This window comes from Hyperolius riggenbachi, chromosome 12 (assembly GCF_040937935.1).
Source record: "Hyperolius riggenbachi isolate aHypRig1 chromosome 12, aHypRig1.pri, whole genome shotgun sequence".
Lineage (NCBI taxonomy): Eukaryota > Metazoa > Chordata > Amphibia > Anura > Hyperoliidae > Hyperolius > Hyperolius riggenbachi.
This window is the reverse complement of record NC_090657.1, coordinates 223,450,767-223,478,028: the sequence shown is the minus strand read 5'-3', so window position 1 is coordinate 223,478,028 and position 27,262 is coordinate 223,450,767. Positions and strand designations below refer to the sequence as shown.

At 45.4% G+C, this 27,262-nt stretch overlaps 2 protein-coding genes and 1 long non-coding RNA gene across 3 annotated transcripts in view; 2 read left to right on the top strand and 1 right to left on the bottom strand.

Moving 5' to 3' along the window:
* TMC8 (transmembrane channel like 8) overlaps positions 1-26,670 on the top strand; it is a 72,023-nt gene extending 45,353 nt beyond the window's left edge. Inside the window, exons 9-16 of the mRNA XM_068264304.1 lie at positions 2,155-2,306; positions 12,824-12,944; positions 16,716-16,813; positions 17,895-18,078; positions 18,168-18,298; positions 20,561-20,719; positions 20,837-20,915; positions 26,238-26,670. Coding sequence (XP_068120405.1) covers positions 2,155-2,306; positions 12,824-12,944; positions 16,716-16,813; positions 17,895-18,078; positions 18,168-18,298; positions 20,561-20,719; positions 20,837-20,915; positions 26,238-26,327 — 1,014 coding nt within the window. The 3' untranslated portion in view covers positions 26,328-26,670. The remainder of the gene's footprint in view (positions 1-2,154; positions 2,307-12,823; positions 12,945-16,715; positions 16,814-17,894; positions 18,079-18,167; positions 18,299-20,560; positions 20,720-20,836; positions 20,916-26,237) is intronic.
* LOC137541282 (uncharacterized) lies at positions 5,017-7,182 on the bottom strand. Its single transcript, XR_011025120.1, has 3 exons — positions 7,024-7,182; positions 6,089-6,245; positions 5,017-5,459 (listed from the first exon to the last, which is right to left on the bottom strand). It is a non-coding gene; the product is annotated as an uncharacterized lncRNA (long non-coding RNA).
* LOC137542412 (uncharacterized) lies at positions 8,429-10,957 on the top strand. Its single transcript, XM_068264305.1, has 3 exons — positions 8,429-8,951; positions 9,729-9,885; positions 10,515-10,957. The coding sequence occupies exons 1-3, from the start codon at positions 8,529-8,531 to the stop codon at positions 10,556-10,558; spliced, it is 624 nt and encodes a 207-aa protein (XP_068120406.1). The 5' UTR covers positions 8,429-8,528; the 3' UTR covers positions 10,559-10,957.
* Positions 26,671-27,262: the final 592 nt, after the last annotated feature.

Here is a 27,262-nt window from a genome sequence, read left to right as displayed (position 1 = left end):
GTAGTAACAGATCAGGTGACAGTGACAGTTTAACAATGAAAGTAAAGCAAACAGCATTTTTATTCCTCTCATAGATGGTAGGAACAGAAAATGAGTCAGGAAAGAGTTAACTGAGACCACTGCTGGCTAGGAAGAAAAAAAAACCCTAAAGCCATAAATTTAAGTAGACTAGAGATAAGAAAGTGTAATTTACAGCTGCTGGGGTCAGTGTCACAACTCTAAAGGAGAAAGTGAAGAAATTAGCAGGGTTCACTGATGTCTTTGAATGCCTGCATTAAAACTCAGCGGAACTTAGTTCTATCTGCTTTGTAATGTAAATCCCTGGTATTTCTCACATCAACTTGTATGATCATGATAAGAGGAATTGATCATCAGATGAGGTGACAGCAGATGTTGATTGAGAGAGAGACTTGCTGGAATTGGGGAACTCTGGAATTCAGCTATTAGTGCAGAGCAGGGCGCTGGATGGCTGCGCTGCGGGACCAGAAGAGGTGATTAATTTTGACATATGACCTCTTCTCTCTCCAAGTCATGCCGCCCTTCTTATCTTATCTGATTTTATCGCCCTAGGCCGTGGCCTTTGTGGCCTTTCCAGAAATCCGGCCCTGCGCACGATTGGTCGCCGGCTCGCCGCCTGATCCTTAGGTCTGAGTGACGCGGCGGCGGCTGGAGGAAGCCGCTGCTTGAGGGGGTGGTCGGGCGGAGATCCGTGGCACCCCAGGACAGATTGGGGGCATGTGCCCCCCCCAAAATAGGGCTAGCGACGCCCCTGGTCCAACGCCTCGCCTAGACACTCTGAGCAGTGATGAACCCTTGGACTACTGGGTGCGCAAACTTGACCTGTGGCCAGAGCTGTCCCAATTTGCCATCCAACTTCTGTCTTGCCCTGCCTCAAGCATCCTGTCAGAAAGGACCTTCAGCGCAACTGGAGGCATTGTCACTGAGAAGAGAAGTCGCCTAAGTCACAAAAGTGTTCAGTACCTCACCTTTATCAAAATGAATGAGGCATGGATCCCGGAGGGCTACTGCCTGCCAGAAGACTAAAGGTGGGTACACACGTCAGATAAAAGTCTTTGGAAAATGAAAGATCACAGACCAATTTTACCCCCTTTCATGTAGTATGAGAGCCATACTCTACACAGTCTATTCTATGGAGCTGAACTCCCCATGAGATAAAAATCTTTGCAAGATGCTGCACACAGATGCTGTACAGACACAAAAGATCAGTATCTGCAAAAGATCTGTTCCTGCCAAAGATCCATTCCTGCAAATTGCAAATGAGATCTGCAGATCATCATACACACATGATTTAACTGACATTCATCTGCAGATCAAGCAATCATCTGCAGATCTAAAAATCCATCCTGGTGGATCTGATCTGCAGATGAATGTCAGTTAAATCATGTGTGTATGATGATCTGCAGATATCATAGACTATGAATGCAATTTGCAGGAATGGATTTTTGGCAGGAACAGATCTTTTGCAGATACTGATCTTTTGTGTCTGTACAGCATCTGTGTGTGCAGCATCTTGCAAAGATTTCTGTCTGATGGGGAGTTCAGCTCCATAGAATAGACTGTGTAGAGTATGGCTCTCATACTACATGAAGGGTGGTAAGATTGGTCTGTGATCTTTCATTTTCAAAAGACTACGGTCTGATGTGTGTATGTGGCCTAAGATACAATAGGAGAGAGAGATGTGCCCTCATCATTTATTACATACACTGAATACGGCCCCTACATCAGCTAGTTCTCTTTATATACGGTGATCGCAGTGATAAGCAAAATGATGATATTCTTTTTGCCTTCATTTTTGCGAAAACAATGTAAACTTTAACTTTTGAGCAAAAAATGACATAAAAAACCATTTTGTAACAAGTTTGTGAGTTGTTGCGAGTTTTCATGCTAAATTAAAGATTTCAATGCTTTTTTTTAAAATTTTTGCAGTGAAATAATGATTTTATTTTTTCACATCATAAAAAAAAATTGCTTTCTTTGACCATATTGTGAAATGGTATTTTTGGCAAATATTTTTTAAAAATGGAAAATAGTATTTTTGATGCCAAAACGACAATGTCAAAACTTTGCAAGCAACGTCGTTTAATGGTTGCCTCATAGCTGCAGCCTGACCCCCTCTCCTCCTGTGTTCCGCAGACCCCCAGTAACGGGGTAGTGCAGCTGATGATCCAGTATTTGGTGCCCATCGTCATCTCGCTGGTCCTTCTCATCCTGCCTCGTCTCTTTATACTGCTGGTGAAATTTGAGGGTCATTCGCCGAGTGCAGAGATCACGCTCACGCTCATCAGGTCAGTCATGATGATCCATGCAGTGCAGAGTATAATGTCACCTCTTATGGCAGAGCTCCAGCCGTACCGCTAAGCGCATAGTGAAAATAGTTAGCGGTTTTTTTTCGTACTATAAGACGCTCCTGACCATAAGACGCACATAGGTTTAGCGGACAAACACCAGGGGAAAAATATATATACTAAACCTGGTGCATTCATGGTGAAGGGGCATCTTGTGCATTATGCCCCCTTTGTACCTCTTGTCCCCTTGTACAGTGGGTTGCAAAAGTATTCGGCCCCCTTGAAGTTTTCCACATTTTGTCATATTACTGCCACAAACATGAATCAATTTTATTGGAATTCCACATGAAAGACCAATACAAAGTGGTGTACACATGAGAAGTGGAACGGAAATCATACATCATTCCAAACATTTTTTTACAAATAAATAACTGCAAAGTGGTGTGTGCATAATTATTTGGCCCCCTTTGATCTGAGTGCAGTCAGTTGCCTATAGACGTTGCCTGATGAGTGCTAATGACTAAATAGAGTGCACCTGTGAGTAATCTAATGTCAGTACAAATACAGCTGCTCTGTGAGGGCCTCAGAGGTTGTCTAAGAGAATATTGGGAGCAACAATACCGTGAAGTTCAAAGAACACACAAGACAGGTCAGGGATCAAGTTATTGAGAAATTTAAAGCAGGCTTAGGCTACAAAAAGATTTCCAAAGCCTTGAACATCCCATGGAGCACTGTTCAAGTGATCATTCAGAAATGGAAGGAGTATGGCACAACTGTAAACCTACCAAGACAAGGCCATCCGCCTAAACTCACAGGCCGAACAAGGAGAGCGCTGATCCGAAATGCAGTCAAGAGGCCCATGGTGACTCTGGACGAGCTGCAGAGATCTACAGCTCAGGTGGGGGACTCTGATGACTAATAGGACAACTATTAGTCATGCACTGTACAAAGTTGGCCTTTATGGAAGAGTGGCAAGAAGGGAGGCATTGTTAACAGAAAGCATAAGAAGTCCCGTTTGCAGTTTGCCACAAGCTATGTGGGGGACAGAGCAACCATGTGGAAGAAGGTGCTTTGGTCAGATGAGACCAAAATGGAACTTTTTGGCCAAAATGCAAAACACTATGTGTGGCGGAAAACTAACACTGCACATCACTCTGAACACGCCATCCCCACTGTCATATATGGTGGTGGCAGCATCATGCTCTGGGGGTGATTCTCTTCAGCAGGGACAGGGAAGCTGGTCAGAGTTAATGGGAAGATGGATGGAGCCAAATACAGGGAAAACTTGGAAGAAAACCTCTTGGAGTCTGCAAAAGGCTTGAGACTGGGGTGGAGGTTCACCTTTCAGCAGGACAATGACCCTAAACATAAAGCCAGGGCAACAATGGAATGGTTTAAAACAAAACATATCTATGTGTTAGAATGTCCCAGTCAAAGTCCAGATCTAAATTCAATCGAGAATCTGTGGCAAGATCTGAAAACTGCTGTTCACAAACGCTGTCCATCTAATCTGACTGAGCTGGAGCTGTTTTGCAAAGAAGAATGGGCAAGGATTTCAGTCTCTAGATGTGCAAAGCTGGTAGAGACATACCCTAAAAGACTGGCAGCTGTAATTGCAGCAAAAGGTGGTTCTACAAAGTATTGACTCAGGGGGACCGAATAATTACGCACACCCCACTTTGCAGTTATTGATTTGTAAAAAATGTTTGGAATCATGTATGATTTTCGATCCACTTCTCACGTGTACACCACTTTGTATTGGTCTTTCACATGGAATTCCAATAAAATTGATGCATGTTTGTGGCAGTAATGTGACAAAATGTGGAAAACTTCAAGGGGGCCGAATACTTTTGCAAGCCACTGTACCTCTTGTGTCTCCACGTGTCCACCTCTGTCTCCCTTGTTTCCCCCCATGTGTCCCTTCTTGTGTCCTCTTTGCCCCTTTGTGTCCCCGTGTCCTCCTCTGCATGGTCACAGTACAGGGAGTCCCCGACATTGCAGTGGGTTAATCTTATTATGAAAGTGCCCGCTTCCCGTCCATCCCAACTCACTCCCCCTCCACTCTCTCTCCAAATCGCCGCTCCCAGCGTGACTCCAGCTAGCATGTCACGCTAGCTTTATTAGTAGAGCGCACACGCTGGGCAGGGAGGAGGCGGGGGAGTGTCCGATCTTCTGCCGTCATGATGCGACGGCAGAAGGGAAGATGATTGGACATACTGCGCATGCGCAGAGCAGTATGTCCGGGCCAGGGGTCAGATGAGTCGGCCGGTACCGGGAGCTGTAGCAGACGAGCGGGACCCGACGGCTGGGAGCGAGGGGAGCGGTGAGTATGTCCTTTTTTTCGATGTAACTAGAAAAATACCAGCACACCAATTTTGCTTAGTGAATATATATATTGACAAAGGCAAAAATACATACAGCATTAGCAGAAAAAGTTGAAGCACACAGCATAGCAGTTAAACTGGAATGACTGAAACCTTATGCAATCCAGTGAGAGCACAAAACAGACGCAGGAAACATATGTACAAAGTTTAGGTTGCTAGACAAGTAGCAGCAAGTGATGTGTATAATATAGTATTTGAACAAATGGCTAACAATCCAAAATGTACACACAGTTAACTGCACAGAAAATCACCCTGCATAGATTACAATGAGAAAAAAGCATCAGAGTTCAAAAAGAGCAAGTAGAGCTACAGGGATGCAGGGGATGCCAAAAAACAAAAAGTGCTCAGAGATCCATTTACCCTGACAGCGCTGTTTCGGAGTGAATACTCCTTCCTCAGAGGGTAGCCAGGTACTGCTGCAGTGAGTGCTGAGCTGTTGGGTGCTTGAACGCACCTTATATACTGCTTCCTATGCCTAATGTGAGCCACCTGGACACCGGGGCCGGCCCTCTGGCATCAATGATGATACGAGGCATGCGTCTCGGCATCACGATGTCACTTCCGGTTCCGGCTGGCATCACATAGTGAGGCAGGCCAACCAGGCAGCCAAAAGGCCACTCCCAAGATGGCCGCCGCACATGTGCAGTGATGCCTGCCGACCAGGAAACAGAAGCTAAGCTAGTGACACAAACAAAAGTACACAAAGTGGAGATTCTTGAGCAAATTCAGTGTCCAATAGCAGTGTCCAGGTGGTTGATAAGATGAAAGCCTAAAACAAAACAAAAATAAGGGAAATTAGTGTGCAGCAGAAATTCTTAAAGGGACATACCCTAATGTTAAAAAGTACTTAAAATTACGCTGGATGCAATACTACACCACAGGGAAAGACAACAGGACTGCGACAGCAAAGTATGCCAGATAATTAACGAAGAAATGGAGACAAATCCACATCCTCATTCATACCATGAGGTGCAATGGAATCTAATTTGTACATCCAGTACAGCTCCGTCTGTAGGAGATTCTGTTCCAAGTCCCCGCCACGATGCGGGGGTGTAACCACCTCAATCACCCTAAAACGCAGCTGGGACACATTGTGCCCTGCTGTTATGAAGTGCCTAGCAACAGGAGACTCCATCTCACCCCCCCGTATATTGCTCCGGTGCTCACTAATTCTCGAGCGAATCTCACGGGTTGTTTGGCCTACGTACAGCAGGCCACAAGGGCAAATCAGGCAGTACACCACATTTTTTGTGGAACAACTAGCAAAGCATCTAAGCGGGAAACGTTTACCCGAGCGTGGGTGTGGGAGAGAGGCGCCTCTCTGGACGAATCCACACTGTGTACAATGCCCACAAGGAAACATACCCAAAGGGGGAGGCCGATTGGAAAGCCAATTACCTCTTTCTGCTGGTGGTATGGTACTCCTGGCATGTACGAGGGCGTCTCGTAGATTATTGGAACGTTTAAACGCGCAGACTGGTTGTTCCCGGAAAGCGGTGGGTAATGTGGGGTCACTGCCGAGGATGTGCCAGTGTTTCCTGACTATTTTCTGTGCCTGTAAAGAAAGGGGGGAATAGGTTAATACCATTGGAAGTCGAGATGTGTCCTGTCGGGGATTAAATTGCAGAAGAGATGACCTGTCCCTCTTTGCTGCTCTTTGCAAGGCTCTGTCCAGATGCACTGGATCATAACCACGCTCCAAGAAGTGCTCGTACATGGTGCCTGCCTCCTTATAAAAGGATGAGTCATCAGAAGATATCCTTCTGAGGCGCAAGAACTGCCCATAAGGAAGGCCTTTCTTGAGCCTCTGAGGATGATAGCTTCTGGCTGACAGGTAGGTATTCCTGTCGGTGGGTTTGCGATACGGCGAAGTCTGTAACACCCCATCTTGACTTTTGACGAGTACGTCCAAAAAGTGTACATCAGTCCGACTATGCTCGAGAGTAAACGAGATGGTCGGGAAAAACCCGTCCAGATCGTTTTTAAACTGGAGCAATGAATCCTCTGTGCCAGACCAGATGAAAAAGATGTCATCTATGTACCTAAGCCAGCAGAGTGCATGGCCAAGGTACATAGGATGAGGGTACACGAACGATTGTTCAAACCAGTCCATGAATAGATTTGCGTAGCTTGGCGCTACATTGCTAACCCATGGCTGTCCCACGCTGCTGTTGGTAAAATACCTCCTCAAAGCAAAAGAAGTTCCTAGTCAGAACCATGCTGAGCAGTTCCAGGAGGAACTCGGAGAGGGGTGGACTCAAATCCATTTTAATAAACGTGTTGCGAATGACAGCAATGCCCTCTGCATGCGGAATAGAGGTGTAAAGGCTTACCACATCCATAGTGCATAGAAAGATGGGGGAATTGAAAGTTCCAAAACCGGAGATCTTGGAGAGGAAGTCAGTGGTGTCCAGTAGGAAGGAGCGCATACCTGATACCCTAGGGCGGAGAACCTGATCAAGAAAAACAGCCAATGATTGAAAGACAGACCCGGTGCCCGCCACTATAGGTCTCCCAGGGGGATTCACCAGGGATTTGTGAATTTTAGGAAGTACGTAAAAAAGAGGTGTAAGTGGAAAAGGAGTGATCAAAAAGTCATGAATGCGTTTAGAAATGATGCCAGCCTCGAGAGCGGAAGACAACAGTGTGTCCACGTCCCTTTTGATAGTCATTGTGGGGTTTCCTGTAAGTTTAATATAGACGTCAGTATCATTCAATTGTCTCAAAACCTCCCGTCTGTAGTCAAGTCGATTCATGATCACCGTGGCGCCCCCCTTGTCAGCAGGCTTCACAACCAACTCAGGATCATCACATAGGGATCTGAGTGCTGTATGTTCCTCGACTGTGAGATTAGGGTGTGATTGGCCGCGATTACTGCCGACAAGGCGGACGTCACGCTTGACCATAGCTATAAATGTCTCCACCGCATGTGAGGTATTGGGTGGTAGCCACTTACTTTTGGCCCGGCACATGGTCAAGTTGACCTCGGGTGGGAAAAGGTTGGAGTCTGAGGAGGGTGTAGAGGTAGTCGATCGTCCAGAAAAGAAAGCCTTCAACCTAAGGGTCCTGAAAAAGTTAAAGAGATCACAGTCAAGTTCCAAGGAGCTACCAGAATGTGTGGGTACGAAGCTCAAGCCTCGTCTAAGTACCTGTAATTCGGTATCTGTAAGTGTCCTGGATGATAAATTGACTACTAAGTCCTCGTTTGCGTTTTGCTGCGTGTGGCCCTGGGGTCGATTTTCACGCTTCCTGCCCCTCCTCGTCCTCTTCCTCTTCCTCTTTTGGATTGTTGTTGGCCTAAAAAATCAGTGGAGCCTGAGGAGCCCTCACCTGAACTCTCTGACTGGGGGTTACTGGGAGTCTGATAAGGCCGTCTCCTGGGACGTCGCTCTGGTCGCCAAGAATATACTCGATCCTCCTGATAATCGAGCGTGTCCCTACGAAACTTGTCTAACTTCTTTGTCAAAACCTCCTGTTTGTAACTCGAAAGGTATGAGTCCTTGACTGTGATCTCTTTAACTTTTTCAGGACCCTTAGGTTGAAGGCTTTCTTTTCTGGACGATCGACTACCTCTACACCCTCCTCAGACTCCAACCTTTTCCCACCCGAGGTCAACTTGACCATGTGCCGGGCCAAAAGTAAGTGGCTACCACCCAATACCTCACATGCGGTGGAGACATTTATAGCTATGGTCAAGCGTGACGCCCGCCTTGTCGGCAGTAATCGCGGCCAATCACACCCTAATCTCACAGTCGAGGAACATACAGCACTCAGATCCCTATGTGATGATCCTGAGTTGGTTGTGAAGCCTGCTGACAAGGGGGGCGCCACGGTGATCATGAATCGACTTGACTACAGACGGGAGGTTTTGAGACAATTGAATGATACTGACGTCTATATTAAACTTACAGGAAACCCCACAATGACTATCAAAAGGGACGTGGACACACTGTTGTCTTCCGCTCTCGAGGCTGGCATCATTTCTAAACGCATTCATGACTTTTTGATCACTCCTTTTCCACTTACACCTCTTTTTTACGTACTTCCTAAAATTCACAAATCCCTGGTGAATCCCCCCGGGAGACCTATAGTGGCGGGCACCGGGTCTGTCTTTCAATCATTGGCTGTTTTTCTTGATCAGGTTCTCCGCCCTAGGGTATCAGGTATGCGCTCCTTCCTACTGGACACCACTGACTTCCTCTCCAAGATCTCCGGTTTTGGAACTTTCAATTCCCCCATCTTTCTATGCACTATGGATGTGGTAAGCCTTTACACCTCTATTCCGCATGCAGAGGGCATTGCTGTCATTCGCAACACGTTTATTAAAATGGATTTGAGTCCACCCCTCTCCGAGTTCCTCCTGGAACTGCTCAGCATGGTTCTGACTAGGAACTTCTTTTGCTTTGAGGAGGTATTTTACCAACAGCAGCGTGGGACAGCCATGGGTAGCAATGTAGCGCCAAGCTACGCAAATCTATTCATGGACTGGTTTGAACAATCGTTCATGTACCCTCATCCTATGTACCTTGGCCATGCACTCTGCTGGCTTAGGTACATAGATGACATCTTTTTCATCTGGTCTGGCACAGAGGATTCATTGCTCCAGTTTAAAAACGATCTGGACGGGTTTTTCCCGACCATCTCGTTTACTCTCGAGCATAGTCGGACTGATGTACACTTTTTGGACGTACTCGTCAAAAGTCAAGATGGGGTGTTACAGACTTCGCCGTATCGCAAACCCACCGACAGGAATACCTACCTGTCAGCCAGAAGCTATCATCCTCAGAGGCTCAAGAAAGGCCTTCCTTATGGGCAGTTCTTGCGCCTCAGAAGGATATCTTCTGATGACTCATCCTTTTATAAGGAGGCAGGCACCATGTACGAGCACTTCTTGGAGCGTGGTTATGATCCAGTGCATCTGGACAGAGCCTTGCAAAGAGCAGCAAAGAGGGACAGGTCATCTCTTCTGCAATTTAATCCCCGACAGGACACATCTCGACTTCCAATGGTATTAACCTATTCCCCCCTTTCTTTACAGGCACAGAAAATAGTCAGGAAACACTGGCACATCCTCGGCAGTGACCCCACATTACCCACCGCTTTCCGGGAACAACCAGTCTGCGCGTTTAAACGTTCCAATAATCTACGAGACGCCCTCGTACATGCCAGGAGTACCATACCACCAGCAGAAAGAGGTAATTGGCTTTCCAATCGGCCTCCCCCTTTGGGTATGTTTCCTTGTGGGCATTGTACACAGTGTGGATTCGTCCAGAGAGGCGCCTCTCTCCCACACCCACGCTCGGGTAAACGTTTCCCGCTTAGATGCTTTGCTAGTTGTTCCACAAAAAATGTGGTGTACTGCCTGATTTGCCCTTGTGGCCTGCTGTACGTAGGCCAAACAACCCGTGAGATTCGCTCGAGAATTAGTGAGCACCGGAGCAATATACGGGGGGGTGAGATGGAGTCTCCTGTTGCTAGGCACTTCATAACAGCAGGGCACAATGTGTCCCAGCTGCGTTTTAGGGTGATTGAGGTGGTTACACCCCCGCATCGTGGCGGGGACTTGGAACAGAAGCTCCTACAGAGGGAGCTGTACTGGATGTACAAATTAGATTCCATTGCACCTCATGGTATGAATGAGGATGTGGATTTGTCTCCATTTCTTCGTTAATTATCTGGCATACTTTGCTGTCGCAGTCCTGTTGTCTTTCCCTGTGGTGTAGTATTGCATCCAGCGTAATTTTAAGTACTTTTTAACATTAGGGTATGTCCCTTTAAGAATTTCTGCTGCACACTAATTTCCCTTATTTTTGTTTTGTTTTAGGCTTTCATCTTATCAACCACCTGGACACTGCTATTGGACACTGAATTTGCTCAAGAATCTCCACTTTGTGTACTTTTGTTTGTGTCACTAGCTTAGCTTCTGTTTCCTGGTCGGCAGGCATCACTGCACATGTGCGGCGGCCATCTTGGGAGTGGCCTTTTGGCTGCCTGGTTGGCCTGCCTCACTATGTGATGCCAGCCGGAACCGGAAGTGACATCGTGATGCCGAGACGCATGCCTCGTATCATCATTGATGCCAGAGGGCCGGCCCCGGTGTCCAGGTGGCTCACATTAGGCATAGGAAGCAGTATATAAGGTGCGTTCAAGCACCCAACAGCTCAGCACTCACTGCAGCAGTACCTGGCTACCCTCTGAGGAAGGAGTATTCACTCCGAAACAGCGCTGTCAGGGTAAATGGATCTCTGAGCACTTTTTGTTTTTTGGCATCCCCTGCATCCCTGTAGCTCTACTTGCTCTTTTTGAACTCTGATGCTTTTTTCTCATTGTAATCTATGCAGGGTGATTTTCTGTGCAGTTAACTGTGTGTACATTTTGGATTGTTAGCCATTTGTTCAAATACTATATTATACACATCACTTGCTGCTACTTGTCTAGCAACCTAAACTTTGTACATATGTTTCCTGCGTCTGTTTTGTGCTCTCACTGGATTGCATAAGGTTTCAGTCATTCCAGTTTAACTGCTATGCTGTGTGCTTCAACTTTTTCTGCTAATGCTGTATGTATTTTTGCCTTTGTCAATATATATATTCACTAAGCAAAATTGGTGTGCTGGTATTTTTCTAGTTACATTGTTATTTAGGACCTCCCCACGGGTCTGTCTTACTGTACCAAGCACCCAGCAGATCTGCTTCATACTATGCTCAGGGTGTGCAAACCTCTTATTTAATATGTCCTTTTTTTCCCCTACACATGCTGTATTTATTTTACCACAGCCTGTGGGCTGTGGTATCCTTTAAGACGCTAAGACGCAGTGACTTTTATTACCCATTTTGCTTTACTTGAAAAGGTTTATTTTGTTTACATTGTGTTTAGATGCTTTTATGATTCATGCACCTATACAATACTGTATATCCAGCAGCTAACTGTGCTGCCCCTCCACCTCCAACATGTTCAAGGATAAAGGGGTCTCTGGTAGATTGGAAGGTGCCCGTTTTGGTTGCTGGCTTCCCCTGCACAATACACCCTCTCACCCACTGCTGTGCTGCTATAGTGTGCTGGTACTGAGAGCTTAGGGAGACCCTCACGCTCACAGCCTCTCTTTCTGCTTATTCCCAGCTGCTATGGATAGAGGGCGGGGCTTATATAGCTTCAGCTAGGAAACTCCATGTGCTTTTCCGGCTAATGCCGTGAACACAAGAAACAAACAATACTAAACTGGATTAATGTTAATTTTAGATGTCTGAAGCACAGTTCGGTTATGCGTTATAAGTGGCCTCCTTCAGGCAGGTTTTAAGCTGGTCTTTAAGCCATACATAAGAGGCAGCTGAAGAGCTGTCATGACTCATTCAGTAATACCAAGTGAGATATTAGCCTCAATTCACTAAGCTTTATCAAACACTTTCTAATTGTTGCTTAAAAATATGGTAAAAAGTACGCCCTGTGTGTGTATGGCGAGTAGTGTAGAGAGGCTCCATTTTGCCTGTTTCGAAGTCCTGGTCGACGGGGTCGGAGCATGCGCAGTAAGTCCGCGTGAGTACATGCGCACTCCTGCAGGAAGACATACCCAGCGTGTGTGTTACTCTGCGCATGCGCAGTATGTCTGCTGGAGTACATGTGTACTCCTGCGGGAGGACGTACCCGGCGCGTGTGCTACTCTGCGCATGTGCAGTATCTCCGCTGGAGTACATGTGCACTCCTGCGGGAGGACGTACCCAGCGCGTGTGCTACTCTGCGCATGCGCAGTATGTCCGCTGGAGTACATGCGCACTCCTGTGGGAAGACATACCCAGCGCGTGTGTTACTCTGCGCATGCGCAGTATGTCTGCTGGAGTACATGTGTACTCCTGCGGGAGGACGTACCCGGCGCGTGTGCTACTCTGCGCATGTGCAGTATCTCCGCTGGAGTACATGCGCACTCCCGTGCATGTGCCGAGCAGGACTTTTGAACAGGCTGCTTTGCAGGGAAACTGAGGCCTCTGCAGTACATACACACACAGGGGTCATTTTTGCCATATTTTTAGGACTAAGGTATCTTTAATGGTTATGAATGGTGTGATAAAGAGTGAATTGTATAATGCAGTTACCCCACTGATTGAGCATGTATGTCCCTGGCTTTGTGCCCCGCTGTAGGTGTGTCTTCCTCCGGCTGGGGACTCTGGGAATGTTTTTCTTTTCTCTGGGGCAGAAGATCCTGTGCTTGGGGGGTGATATGGCCCCTTGTGGCGGCTGCGGATACAACACTCTTTTCCAGGTAAAAACTCTGTCTTTTATCAATTTGGTTGTTTAAAGTTATTATAGACATTGCTTATTATTTATATGATGTATTTGCCATATTTGTTCTGTATTATAATTTCCCCGCCCACTTGGCACATCCCTTAAAGAGGCACTCTGGCTTCCAGAATATCTCCCGTGCACATTTGTAGTAGTGCTAAAAACACGGTTTGTATTTCTGCTGGTAAATCCTCTGTTCAGGTAGGCGACCATTGTTTGACACTGTTAAAAAAAAAATCAGATTACCCCTTTAATAATAAGACATTTTAAATCCAGATGATACCATTTATTGGCTAACTTAAAAGAATAAGAGTAAGCTATCGGCTGTGCAGCCTTCCTCAGACTTCAACCCTGTCCCTTTAATAATAACACACTGAGAGATATAAATAGGCAAAACTTTTCAGACAGAGACCAAGAATCAATAATTTACTTCTTCCTGTCGAAAGTTAATAACTTAAAGGATACCCGAGGTGACATGTGACACAATGACATAGACATGTGTCTGTACAGTGCCTAGCACACAAATAACTAGGCTGTGTTCCTTTTTTTCTTTCTCTGCTAGAAAGAGTTAAACATCAAGGGCTTGATTCACAAAGCGGTGCTAACTGTTAGCACGCCTGTGGAAACCCCCTTAGCACGTCTAAACAAGCTTTTCGCGCATAAAACTTTACGCGCGCAAAACTTTATGCGCGTAAAACTTTACGCGCGTACTGCACAGAGCGCAGGGCGCTCCGCGTGAAGTGCCCATTAAAGCCTATGGGACTTAGCGCGCGTAAAAACTTTGCGCGCGTAAAACTTTGCGCGCGCAAGGTTAGCGCGCGATCTGATTGAGAAATCCGGTGCTAACCTACTTAGCACCCTGGTTAGTGCGTCTAAAGACTTTAGACGTGCTAAGTAGGTTAGCACCGCTTTGTGAATCAAGCCCCAAGTGTGTAAGTGGCAGTTCCTGTCCAGGTCGGGACCGAGTCGGACTGGGTCAGACTATGGCATAACCCTCACTGATAAGTCATTACAGCCATAAAATACTTTCCTGTCAGTAAATGGCTTCTGAGAGCAGGAAAGAGATAAAAAGGGTCAATAATTCATAGATTTGAACTCTGGCAAACTTCAATGAAGGAGCAGCGACTATGAAACGGTCAAAACGTAAAAAACTAGATTTAGATATATAATAAAACTGTGGGATATCTAAAAAAAAGTCATTTTTAGGAAAAGGAGGATAGGTACAATTGTTTTTCTCATCAGTTTATTTTCACTTCGGACGTCCTTTAAAAATGGTTGTGGGGGTACTTACAAACCCTGATTGTCACCAAGACAACCTCTGTGTAAGCAGGCGGGTAAAACCACCCTCACCCCCGCGGGTATCACCAGTAGGATTGACCAGTACAGTATATTACTGCACTTCTGACAACCCCTTTTCGTGTCCACCCACGCCACTTTCTGAGGGCTTTTAAGAAATAAAAATGGACACAGGAAATGATAGAAACGCTTATGAGAGTGCTTCTGCTGTTTTGGGGCCCTTTTTTGTTGCTTGAAAGACCTGAGGAAGCGTGAAGAAAATCTAGGAAACGCGTTGTCTCAGGAATCAGGAAGAAAACCCAGGAAGCGCGTTGTTTAATAATAAATTGGTTACCTATATACAGTGCTGCCCATAATTATTCATACCTCTGGCAAATTTTGTATTAAAGTTACTCTTATTCACCCAGCAAGTAATATTTTTGACGGGAAATGACAATGGTGTCTCCCAAAAGATAATAAGACGATGTACAAGACGCATTATTATGGTGAAAAAAAAATTTCTCGGCTTTTATTTACATTTGAGCAAAAGGTGTCCAGTACAAAATTATTCATACCCTTCTCAATAATCAATAGAAAAGCCTTTATTGGCTATTACATCAATCTAATGCTTCCTATACTTGCAGACCTGCTTTTTGCATGTCTCTTCAGGTATTTTTGCTAATTCATCCTTAGCAATGAGCTCCAAAACTTTCAGGTTGTCGGGTCTTCTTGCCATCACCCATTTTTAGCTGCCTCCACAGATTCTCAATTGGATTCAAGTCAGGACTCTGGCTGGGCCACTTCAAAATGTTAATGTAGCTGTCTGCTAACCATTTCATCACCACTTTTTTGCTGTGTGTTCTGGGTCACAGTCATGCTAAAATGTCCATTAATGGCCAATGCCAAATTTCTCTGCAGACTACTTGATGTTGTCGTTGAGAATCCGCATGTATTACTCTTTTTTCATGGTGCCGTTTACAGTGATTAGGTTCCCTGGTCCATTGGCTGAAAAAACAACCCCAAAGCATTAGGTTCCCACCACCATGTTTGACAGTGGGGATGGTGTTCTTTGGGTTGAAGGCTTCTCCTTTTTTAAGCCAAATGAAGCAAACAACATTGTGACCACACAATTCAATTTTTGTTTCATCTGACCATAACATAGAAGACCAGAAGTCTTTGTCCAGATGAGCATTTGCAAAGTCCAAGCAAGCTTTTGTGTGCCTTATCTGGAGAAGTTGCATCCTCCTTGGTCTGCATCCGTGGAAGCCAGCAGTGTGCAGTGTCCATTGGATTGTCTGCCTTGAGACATTGCCACCAGCAGAGCCCAGATTTACCAGGATGGCCTTGGTGGTGATCCTTGGATTCTTTTTCACCTCTCTCACTATCCTACTGGTCAGCACAGGTGTCACTTTTGGCTTCTGTCCACGTCCTCTAAGATTTTCCACAGGGCAGAACATCTTGTACTTTCTTAAGAATACTTTGCACTGTAGCAACTGGAACTTGAAAACATTTAGAAATTGGCTTGTAGCCCTTTCCTGACTTGTGAGCAGCCACAATGCACAGCTGCAAGTCCTCACTGAGTTCCATTGTCTTAGACATGACTGTCCACAAACCCATAGATCCAATGGTAAAAAGAGTGGCACTCTTTCAAAACAGGAGAAGTGGGTGCCCAAGCCTCAATAGATCCTCACACCTCCAGATCACAGTTGCAGCAAACACGATGGAGGCTGGCACTTCCATAAATATAAAGCTCTTTATTGTGACATCAATAAAAATGGCTATGCGGCATAGCCATTTTTATTGATGTCACAATAAAGAGCTTTATATTTATGGAAGTGCCAGCCTCCATCGTGTTTGCTGTCCACAAACCCATTGCAGAGAGCTGCTGTTTTTCACCTGTTCAGTTGATTAAAACAGCTGTTCCCAATTAATCAGGGTAATAAGGATGCTTTAGAACAGCTTGGTCTATTTGGAATGGTATAGGACTTTGGATTTTCCCACAGCCTGTGACAATTTGTGAAGAGTATGAATAATTTTGGCCTGGACCCTTTTTGCTCAAATGTACATAAAAAATGAGAAATGCTCCCCACAATAATGCCTCTCGTACATCGTCTTATTATCTTTTGGGAGACACCTATGTCATTTCCTGTCAAAAAATTAATTGCTGGTGGAATCAAAGTAACTTTAAGTCAAAATTTGCCAGGGGTATGAATAATTATGGGCAGCACTGTAGTAGTTTGTGTGTGAAGGATTTTTAGTTACTTTATTTCTTTTGGTTCCTTCTTTCCAATTCCTTTATAAATAAACCAATGTGAAAGAACTGATCTGATTTATCACCTAGAGGTGGCGCTGTGATAGCAGTTCACCCCTTCTTTATGAACAGACCCCATTATGTATGCATTTTCTGCATGTGTTTGCATTACCTTCATGCCGTGTCTCCTTATTTCAGTGCCGTGTTTTCTCTTTGTCTGTGCAGTGCTGGGAGACGGTCGTGGGGCAGGAGATGTATAAGCTGTCTGTGTTCCATTTCCTCCAGCAGCTGATGGAATTCTTCCTCCTTCAGATTCCCCGCAGGTAGGGGGAGGGGGAGAGGACATTATCAATAATTATACCCCTCCTTTACATTTCTTCATAAAGCATAACAGCTGATGTGTTCACTGAGGGCCCATTCCATTACCCAGGGTGCCGAATGGTGTGGCCGGCTGGCTGCAGTGGAGCACCGAGTGGTGAAACCCTATTCAGTACAACTAAATGGGGCGGGCCACCTCCATGGGCAGGATGTGGCGAGGGTAAGCGGCATTGTATAAAGTAAAGGAGAGGCCCAGGGAGTGGTGGGGGGAAGTGGTTGGGAAGAAGTGGTGGGAAGGGAGTGGTGGGGAAGAAGTCGTGGAGTTGTGGTGAGAAAGTGGTGGGGAAGAAGTTGTGGAGTTGTAGTGAGGAAGTGGTGGGGAAGTTGTGGGGTGGTGGGTAGGAAGTGATTGGAAAGAAATGGTGGTGGGGAAGCAGTAGTGGAGTTGTGGTGAGGAAGTGGTTAGGAGGAAGTGGTGGGGAAGAGGTAGTAAGGAGGAAGTGGTGGGGAGGAAGTTGTGGGGTGGTGGGTAGGAAGTGGTTGGGAAGAAATGATGGTGGGGAAGAAGTAGTGGAGTTGTGGTGAGGAAGTGGTTAGGAGGAAGTGGTGGGGAAGAGGTAGTAAGGAGGAAGTGGTGGGGAGGAAGTTGTGGGGTGGTGGGTAGGAAGTGGTTGGGAAGAAATGATGGTGGGGAAGAAGTAGTGGAGTTGTGGTGAGGAACTGGTTAGGAGGAAGTGGTGGGGAAGAGGTAGTAAGGAGGAAGTGGTGGGGAGGAAGTTGTGGGGTGGTGGGTAGGAAGTGGTTGGGAAGAAGTTAGTGGTAGCAGGAAGTGGCCAGGAGGAAGTGGTGGGGTGGTGGGGAAGAAGTTAGTGGGGTGATGGGCAGGAAGTGGTAGAGTGATGAGGAGGAAGTGGTGGAGAATAAGTGGTGGGAAGGAAGTGGTTGAGAGGGGTATGCATTGCTTTTAGTGTGAAGAGGTCCGTACACATCAAGCGGTTTGTATCATCTTTTCCCCAAAGCTTGTGGTGTATTTTACATTTGTCTGTTGTCATGCATAACCCCACGTCTCTCCTTGTCATGCCCCAGGCTCATTGTCTCCCGCTGGCAGTGCCGGGTGGTGCGTTGGCTGGGCAAGGAAAAATTCCGGCTGGCCCAAAACGCTCTGGACACGGTGTACGGCCAGACCCTGGTCTTGGGTGGAATGTTCTACGCCCCACTCCTTCCACTGCTGAACCTCCTCTTCATCTTCATCACCTTCTACATAAAAAGGGTGAGAGGCAGAAGCAGACACCGGGGGTGGGGAGGGAGGGGGCAGAAGAAGACCTTATTTCACAGCGTTTTTTGGTGTGTTCCCCACAGTTCTCCTTGTACCGGCTGTGTGACGTGTCCCAGAAACTTTTCCGGGAGTCCACAATGAGGATCCTTTTCCATTTTGTCCTACTTTTGGGCCTCATGACTGTCTTCTTGCCGCTGATATTTCTTGTGACAAGGTGACATTATTACTGTTACTGCTATTACTGTGTGCCTATGAAGTAACAGGTCTCATATATTAAGGTGCGTACAAACAGCAGCCTTAAAGCAGATCCAAGATGAAAAACGAACTATAACAAGTAACTTGTCTATATATCTTAAGTAAAGTTTAGATAGTTTACACAGCAAATCTAGCTGCAAACAGCTTCAACAGTTTATGATTATTTCTTCCTGTGCTACAATGAGGGCAGCCATGTTCTGTTTGTCACATTGTCACAGGCTGAGGGCTGGAGATGCTATCAGCTTACCTCCTCCTCCCTCCTCCCATCTTCCTCTGAAATCAATGCTTAGTAACCTCCTCCTTCTCCTGCCCAAACTGAGCTCCCATAAGCCCATGCTACACTGCCAAGGCACTGTGAAAAGCTGTGGGTGAGGATTGTTTAGTTTATAGGGAATTAGAATATTAAAACAAAACAAAAAAAAAGTATTTGGCTTGAGGAATGCCCTATAAACTATATGAAAGGAACACAATTATGCAATGAGTAAAAGTTTATCTCGGATCCACTTTAACTCGGTCAAGGCGACAGTTCTTGGCCGAGAATTGAGCATGTATATAGGTACATGGAAATGGCAGATCTTTAACCCATTCGCGTTCCGTCGTTTTCACTTGAGAAATGTTTACCTCCCATTCATTAGCCTATAACTTTATCACTACTTATCACAATGAACTGATCTATATCTTGTTTTTTCCGCAACCAATTAGGCTTTCTTTGGGGGGTACATTTTGCTAAGAGCCACTTTACTGTAAATGCATTTTAACAGGAAGAATAAGAAAAAAACGGAAAAAATCATTATTTCTCAGGTTTCAGCCATTATAGTTTTAAAATAATACATGCCTCCATAATTTAAACTCACGAACTGTATTTGCCCATATGTCCCGGTTATTACACCGTTAAAATTATGTCCCTATCACAATGTATGGCGACAATATTTTATTTGGAAATAAAGGTGCATTTTTTTCCGTTTTGCATCTATCACTATTTACAAGTTTAAAATAAAAAAAAAATATAGAAATATTTCATCTTTACATTGATATTTAAAAAGTTTAGACCCTTAGGTAAATATTTACATGTTGTTGTTTTTTTTTATTGTAATGTTTTTTTTTTATATTAAACATTTTATTTGGGTATTTTTGGGAGGGTGGGATGTAAACTATAGTTTTATAATGTAATTGTGTGTTGTTTTTAATTTTTTTTACTTTTTAGTTGTAGTTTTACTTATTGGCCACAAGATGGCGGCCATGAGTTTGTTTACATGACGTCACTCTAAGCGTAACACACGCTTAGAGTGACGCAGAGGGGAGGCAACGGCCAGAAAAAGCACAGCTTCCGAGAGAAGCTGTCGCTTTTTCAGCGGGGGAGAGGAATCAGTGATCGGGCATCATAGCCCGATGCATTGATTCCGTGGCTACCGAATCCGCGGCCGGGAGTGCGCGTGCACGTGCGCGATCGGCCGTGGTAGCGCGCATGGTTCCTGGACGTAGTTTCTACGTCCAGGAACCAAAATAGGTTAAACAATATCATCTCCAGAGCATATTACCCCTCCCACTGTGTCATTGCCCCTCCTCAATAGAAATGTATGCATTGCTTTCCTTCACCACTAGGTGATGGAAGCATTCAATCATTGAATATATACAAAATTATTTCTACTGAACCTATTGTCGGTATCAGTCTCTAGGCAGGGAGACGCTGCTATGCCTTATTATTGTTGTTGTTGTTGAAAAACAAGCAATCTCTATGCAGCAGAGAAAATCACTCTTTGTGGCCAGCACTGCAGCTACAACACAATGGAGTCTTATTTTCAGTGTCTTTCTAAAAGGGCTAGACAAAGAAACAGTGAGTTATGGATTTTTACCGCAGGCAGGGCAGGGTGCGGATAGGTACACGGAGGAAGGTGTGGGACGGGTTAATTGCCTTATTACACGTGGAACAGGGAGTAAATGGGCAGAAGGATGGGGCTGCTGAGCAGCAGCGCTGACCACAAAGAGTTAATCACCTCAGAAGGAGGAGATAGGCGTGATCAGGTGATCAGCTCTGTGCTGAGGAAGCAGCATCCTTTCTCCTCCTCTCAGCAAGGAACCACAGGAGCCAACCAGCCAGGTGCATTCAGTATACTTATTGCAAAACATACAGGCGTGACAATTTATTATCACATGGCGGATTTTAAATATATACAGCTGGATTTATATGATGTAAGAACTCTCACACTGTATTTCCAAACAGCGTTCGCCCGTCTCACTCCTGCGGCCTGTTTGCGGAGTACAACACCCCTTGGGAGGCGGTACAGAACAGCACCCGCTCAGCGCTGCCCCCTGCTGTCCTGGTGGTTCTCAGCTATGCCACAGCAGAGACCAGTGCCTACAGTCTGCTCTTTATACTGTGGTAAGTCAGATCAGCCTGCTCTTTGCGGTCATGACTTTATGCATGTGACTTGTGAATATTACAACATACAGCTTGTGTCCCCCACAACTCACCCCCTCCTCCTCTCCCGCCCCGCAGTCTCGTCCTCACCTCCATGGTGTCCCAGGTGCGACAAAACGAGCAAGACGTGGAGCGGCTGAAAGATCTGCTGTCTAATGTAAGTATAACTTTCTTTTCAAATGTTATTTTTTTTTTTATTAAAGAGAACCTGAGGCGGGTATTTGTAATCTTAAGAGACCACAGAGGCATGTCCTGTGCATAATGACATGCCCCTGGGTCTCGCTATTGCTGCCTCTAGTCCCCCCACCTCGGGGTCTGCTGTGCCCCCCTGTAAAAAGCGCACGGCTAGCGACAGTCTCCTTGTCGCTAGCCTTCTATATGTCATTCAATCTGCGCTCCCCCGCCTCTGTCCCCGCCTCTGCCTGCCTCCTGTAAGCTTCCGCCAATCAGAAGCTAAGCCGCGACCTGGGAGGCACTTCCTGGATCGCAGCTTAGCTTCCGATTGGTGGAAGCTCACAGGAGGCAGGCAGAGGCGGGGACAGAGGCGGGGGAGCGCGCACTGAATGACATACAGAAGGTAAATAGACGGCTAGCTACAAGGAGACTAGCCGGGCGGTTTTACAGGGGGGCACAGGAGACCTGGGGAGGACTAGAGGCGGCAATACAGAAATGTCCAGAGGCATGTCATTATGCACAGGACATGCCTCTGTGGTCTCTTAAGATTTCAAATACTCGCCTTGGGTTCTCTTTAAGGTGAAAGCTGAAATTTTAAAGGGGTTGTAACTAGTGTTTAGCACAAATTTTGCATAAATGTAAGTTTGTATTGTAATTCGCAATTTCAATGCAAAATCATACATTTCTTGTAAAATCCTAATTTGGTTTGTAAATATATTCAGGAACTGTAATTTTGCACAATTTTCGCTTAATTTTGTGCCGATTTTCAGGGGCGTAACTAGACTTAACAGGGCCCCCTGCAAAAATGATAGAATGGGGCCCCCCATTGGTCCCCGAAACCCACGGGATTGGGAGCCAGTGAATGGCAACAGGGTGTTTTGCTGAGAAGCAGGAAAATGACATGCTCCTGCACATCGTTTTTGTGAGTAAAATCGGAGGTTTCTTTGCTAACTGGCTGCACTTGTGGTTGGGGAGAGGAAGGAGGAGGAGCCTAAAAGGCCTCTGAACCCCCTGCGATGGTGGGGGTCGCAGGAGATTGCTACGCCAATGCCGACTTTAGCGGTTAATAGCAAAGCAGCCACACATGCTATCGTCACCAAAATTGCTTTGTAGGGTAAAGGGAGTAGTGGGGGGAAAAAAGCTAAAAAATAATTTTACAAAAAAGACCTGGTAGTTTTTGAGAAAATCAATTTATAAATAAACTGGAAAGGAAAAATGGTTTTTAAACTGTCATTTTTCTGAGTTTTTAGAAAAAAACATTTTTCCTTTGCATTTTTAAAATTGATTTTCTCAAAAACTACGAGGTCTTTTTGAAAAATTATTTTTTAGCCTTTTTTTTGTTCCTACCCTTCTCCTTAACATACATAGCAATTTGTGTGCCAATAGCAGGTATGGGGGCTTAGCCATTAAAGGATACCCGAAGCAGCATGTGACACGATGAGATAGACATGTGTATCTCTCTCTGAAAGAGTTAAATATCAGGTATGTCAGTGGCTGACTCAAGGTGCGTACACACATGCGACTATAGTCGTTTGAAACGATCGTTCCCCGATCGTTTCAAACGACGATCGTTTAAAAAAAAGCAACCAACGATCATTAAGTCTAACGACGGACGAGCTAGATCGTTGAAAACGAACGATCTAGCTTGGCGGATTTTTTCCAACGACGATCGTTTGCAAAAGTAGTACATCGTTGGAAACGGTCGTTCGTACTAGGCTTGACATGCGCATTTCGCTATTTCTCTATGAAACTTCTCATTTTTCTGCGCAAGCGCAATAGTTGCTTTACATGATGTAACGTTTGTTCTAACGATCAGATCGTTACACACATTTAAAAATTAACTTTACTTAGGTCGTTCTTTCATCAATTAAAAGTTTGTTCGTCGTTCACAACGAACGATCGTTGTCGCATGTGTGTATGTAGCATCAGTCCTGACAGAAAGTGACTATAGTGTGACCCTCACTGATAAGACATTCCAACTATAAAACACTTTCCTAGCAGAAAATGGCTTCTGAGAGCAAGAAAGAGATAAAAAGGGTGAATTTCTTATCAGTGAGGGTCACACTGTAGTCACTTCCTGTCTGAGTCAGGACTGAGTCAGCCACTTACATGCCTGATCTTTAACTCTTTCAGACAGAGAAAGAAAATAAGGAACACAGCCTAGTTATTTGTGTGCTAGGCACTGTACATACACATGTCTATCTCATCATGTCACATGTCACTTCAGGTATCCTTTAACCACAAAATCACATGAAAATGACTAATGGGTTACACAAAATCAGTTGAATGTCTAAAACGTAATTCCGTATGGCCGTTATTACGAACATTTTGCGTAATTGTAATTAGCAGGTTACAATCATTACTAGTTGTAACATCCAGATAGAATAATAAAAAAATGCCCCAAAATAGTTAGTGCCCCAAAAATATATGTAAACCCTTTTCTTTCTAAAATAGGTATGTCTCCCATTTTATTTTTATTTTTACCTGGTCTGGGTGCTTTGTCCTAACTGCAGGAACTGTGCAATGCCAGCGGGATTACTAATTTAAGTCCATAGGACAGCCCAATGAGGTACTAGAGGTCAGGGGCATAACAATAGACCCTGCAAAGGATGCAGCCGCAGGGGGGCCCAGAAGCCACAGAGGGCCCCGTCCTGAGAGACTGACAACTAAGGGCAAGGAGAGAAAAAAATGTTCTGCTCTCTGTAAAATTGTTCTAATGACTGCATCTGCTCAGCCACTGATAAAGAATCATACAAAGTTTTGCACACAAGGATTTGTAGACAGAACCTATTCATTGTGCAGCAGGCTCTTGTGTACAACATCCATCCCCCAACCTCTCTACCCCTCCCCGAGTGCTCTGTCCTGACAGGAGGCGGCCCCATCCAATGTTTCGCAGGGGGGCCCGGTAATTTCTAGTTACGCCCCTGCCAGAGGTCAATAGTTCTAAGGTGCACAACATCTAATATACTGGAGTCTGGACAGGTGAAGAGACCTCCCCACGTGGGTCAGTGTGGGAGGCTCACATGCCCCACAGGTGGGCTCGGGTTCTCGCTGATTTCCCACCTCCCTAATATGTGAATCGTAGGGAGGGGTATGGCTATCTCACACACATATAAGGCTGAGCAGTGACAGGTGCAGGTCAGTGTAACCAATGGGTGAAGAATCACTGCCCTAATTGGACACAACAAGGCCCTGTACAAAGTCTATAGCTCACTAAAATGTAGGAATAACATAAGAGGGTGCAAATATATACAGTGACACCAGTTTCAACATGTTTCACTCGAAAGGCTTCGTCAGGGAAAAAAAATAGTGTACCGTGCAACAATATACAATAGAGACATTAGACCCCGCACCAACAAAATTCCCAGCAGTAACAGCCCAAATTACAGCTCTGACTTGGGCTGTTGCTGCTGGGAATTTTGTTGGTGGGGGGGGGTCTTATGTCTCTATTATATATTGTTGCACGGTACACTATTGTTTTCCTGATGAAGCCTTTTGGGGTGAAACATGTTGAAACTGGTCTCACTGTATATATTTGCACCCTCTTATGTTATTCCCACATTTTAGTGAGCTATAGACTTTGTACAGGGCCTTGTTGTGTCCAATTAGGGCAGTGATTCTTCACCCATTGGTTACACTGACCTGCATCTGTCCCTGCTCAGCCCTACATGTGACATCATGCCCCAGTTTAGACTTCCTTTCATGCTGTGCAGTGCAGCAGTCAGAGTTAAGGGGCCCATACACCTAACGATTTTCCCGCCGATATACAGCCGTTTCGATCACAGTGATCGAAACGGCTGTGAAATCGCAGCGCACACCGCTGACAGAACAATCGATTTCTGTCCAAAATCGATCATTCCCGTCGATTCCCGTCGACCCATCCGTGCGGAAGATTTTTCTCGGTCGCCGGCGGGTCGGGAGTGCGTCGTTAGCGGCGTTCGAATTCCCGACGACCGACGCAATACAGTGGTAATACATTACCGCGAGTCCCCTGGTCTTTTCTCCGCTTCGGGCTCAAGAGCTACACAGAACTTCCTGTCCCGGCAGGAAGTTTAAACAGTAGAGCGCCCTCTACTGTTTAAACTTCCCCTGGACAGGAAGTTCAGTAGCCGGAGCGGAGAAGAAGACAGCGGGGACTCGCGCCGGCCGGAGCAGGTAATGTATGCAGGGGAGGGGGGGCAGCAGCGGCAGCTCAGCAGATTGTGATTGGTTTCAGGCTGAAATCGATTTACAATCTGTTTGCAGTAAAGGTGGCCATACGATCCCTCTCTGATCAGATTCGATCAGTGTATGGCCACCTTTAGGGGGTGGAGGGCGTATCCTAAAAGTGGTTGTGTAGCATGCTCTCACTGTGCGGTGATCATTTCTGCTGCATTTTGTCGAAGCAAATGGTGGGCAATTGATTTTGATTGCAGTTTTTCACTTTTGCTCGTGTCAATGTGCAAGCTGCAGTATAAAATAAAATTTGAAAATCTCTGTTACTGTAATTATTTAGCTACCAGTAAATTGATCTGCAGCAGATGGCTTTCATCAGGGTCGGACTGGGACACTGGGGGCCCACCAAAGAACCAATTTCAACCTGGGGCCCACACATCCCATGATTGCAGTGAAAAAGGCCGTGACCATGCACTGGAAGGTGGGCATGGTCATGGTGTAGAGACACTGCTGCCCAGCAAAACTTTGCATAGAGTCCCCTCCTTCAATATAAAGTAATGTCCTACTTTGCAGAGGTTGCGACCGCAGAGGTTGCAACTGCATCGGGGCCCTTGGGCCAAAGGGGCCCCGAAGGGCCCTCCCTTAACTACAGTATACCTCTCGAATGGTCCTGTGCTCATAATAATCACTTCTATAGATACTATGAACAGTGGTAATCATTACCAAGCTATTTCCCATCCCCTTCTTGCTCCTCTGACACTGTAGTTGTCATTGGCAGGTTTTGGTGTGTCGTATCAATTGTTATGTATAGAGTGCTTGGGGGGCCCCATTGTAAAATTTGCATGGAGGCATACAGCTCCTCAGCTACACCACTGCTCTCAGCATGAGTGATTACAGCACTGAGAAGAGAATTTTTGTGCTGCAGGCAGCAATTGGAGCTCTGTCAGACAAGGAGGGGGGGCCCACCAGAGACCTGGAGGGGGGCCCATCGAGGGAAAATACTGTACTACTGTGGCCCAGTCCGACCCTGGCTTTCATGTGCTAGCAGATGGTCAGTGACATTTTATACTATAAGAGAATTTTCTTCTTATGACTATATGTGTTAACTTAAAGCTTGGTTTTTTTTTTTGTATTTGTTTTTTAATTGTAGCAAATAGAAGATAAAGAGTTTCTTGTTGTCAGACTGAGAGAGGAACAGGACCGCCAGGGCCAGGAAACAGAACAAGAGATGGATCTCTAGGAATGGGACCCGGAAATAGATCATTAGACTTATTTTATTATTATTTTTACTTAATTCTTATTTATTTTTTAGAGCATTTTGTAGGATTTTTTTCAGGACATAGAGATTGGTTTTCTGAATTGCTTGTTTGTCATCAGAAGACATAGGGATATTCATTAAAGATTATTAGTGAGTTACTTAGTAAAACTTTGTTTTTTGTGTGTTTTTGTTCCTTTACATGGGGAGGGGCTTCACCCTCTGTCAGGCTCATATTGCTGTCTGTGCCCCTGTTGTGGTGTTTTTGCTTCACTTGCTGCCCTGGTGACACCGATGCCCATGGGTGGCAGAGGGACCGGATAATAAGAGATCCAAGTGGCAGTACAGACATTCCAGAGCACATGTCCCCTCCCCATCTTATGCAAAACTGGGGGGCTATAATTATTCATCAAAAACTACTGGCAATGTACATTCACTAAACCGCAGGAATGTGAAAGACATGCATAAGGTCTTGCATACGATAAGTAGAGCGTAATGCAATATGGTAACACTGCATACACACATGAATAAGGTTTAACACATGCAATGATAACATTGTGCGTCTGGCAGGGCCCTACCCCCCAGTGTTTCCAGCTTGATTCTGTAGGTAGAAAAAAACAAAGTCTTGTAAAAGTAATACCTTTTAATGGCTAACTGATAAAGTTAAATAATGCAAGCTTTCTGGGATCTAGTCCCCTTCTTCAGCCATATTTCCAGATGTAAGCTGAAGTAAAACACTGATGCAGGGAAATAGCAAACATGAAGATGGCAGTTGTGCTGGTTACTGTTTAGCAGTTAGATGTCAGGTGATCAGCAGGCTGGAGCCAGTGAGCTTAAAGAGAACCTGTACTGAGTAAAAATATTTAAAATAAACACATGAGGTAACTTTAAAGAGAATCTGTATTGTTAAAATCGCACAA

What these genes read in the sequence shown, in the direction of transcription:
- LOC137542412 (XM_068264305.1), top strand. Translation starts at nt 8,529, where the DNA reads ATGAATCGACTTGACTACAGACGGGAGGTTTTGAGACAATTGAATGAT. An exon ending in TTCTATGCACTATGGATGTG is followed by an intron (nt 8,952 to 9,728) that starts GTAAGCCTTTAC and finishes CTTTCTTTACAG; the next exon opens with GCACAGAAAATAGTCAGGAA. An exon ending in CATACCACCAGCAGAAAGAG is followed by an intron (nt 9,886 to 10,514) that starts GTAATTGGCTTT and finishes GTTTTGTTTTAG; the next exon opens with GCTTTCATCTTATCAACCAC.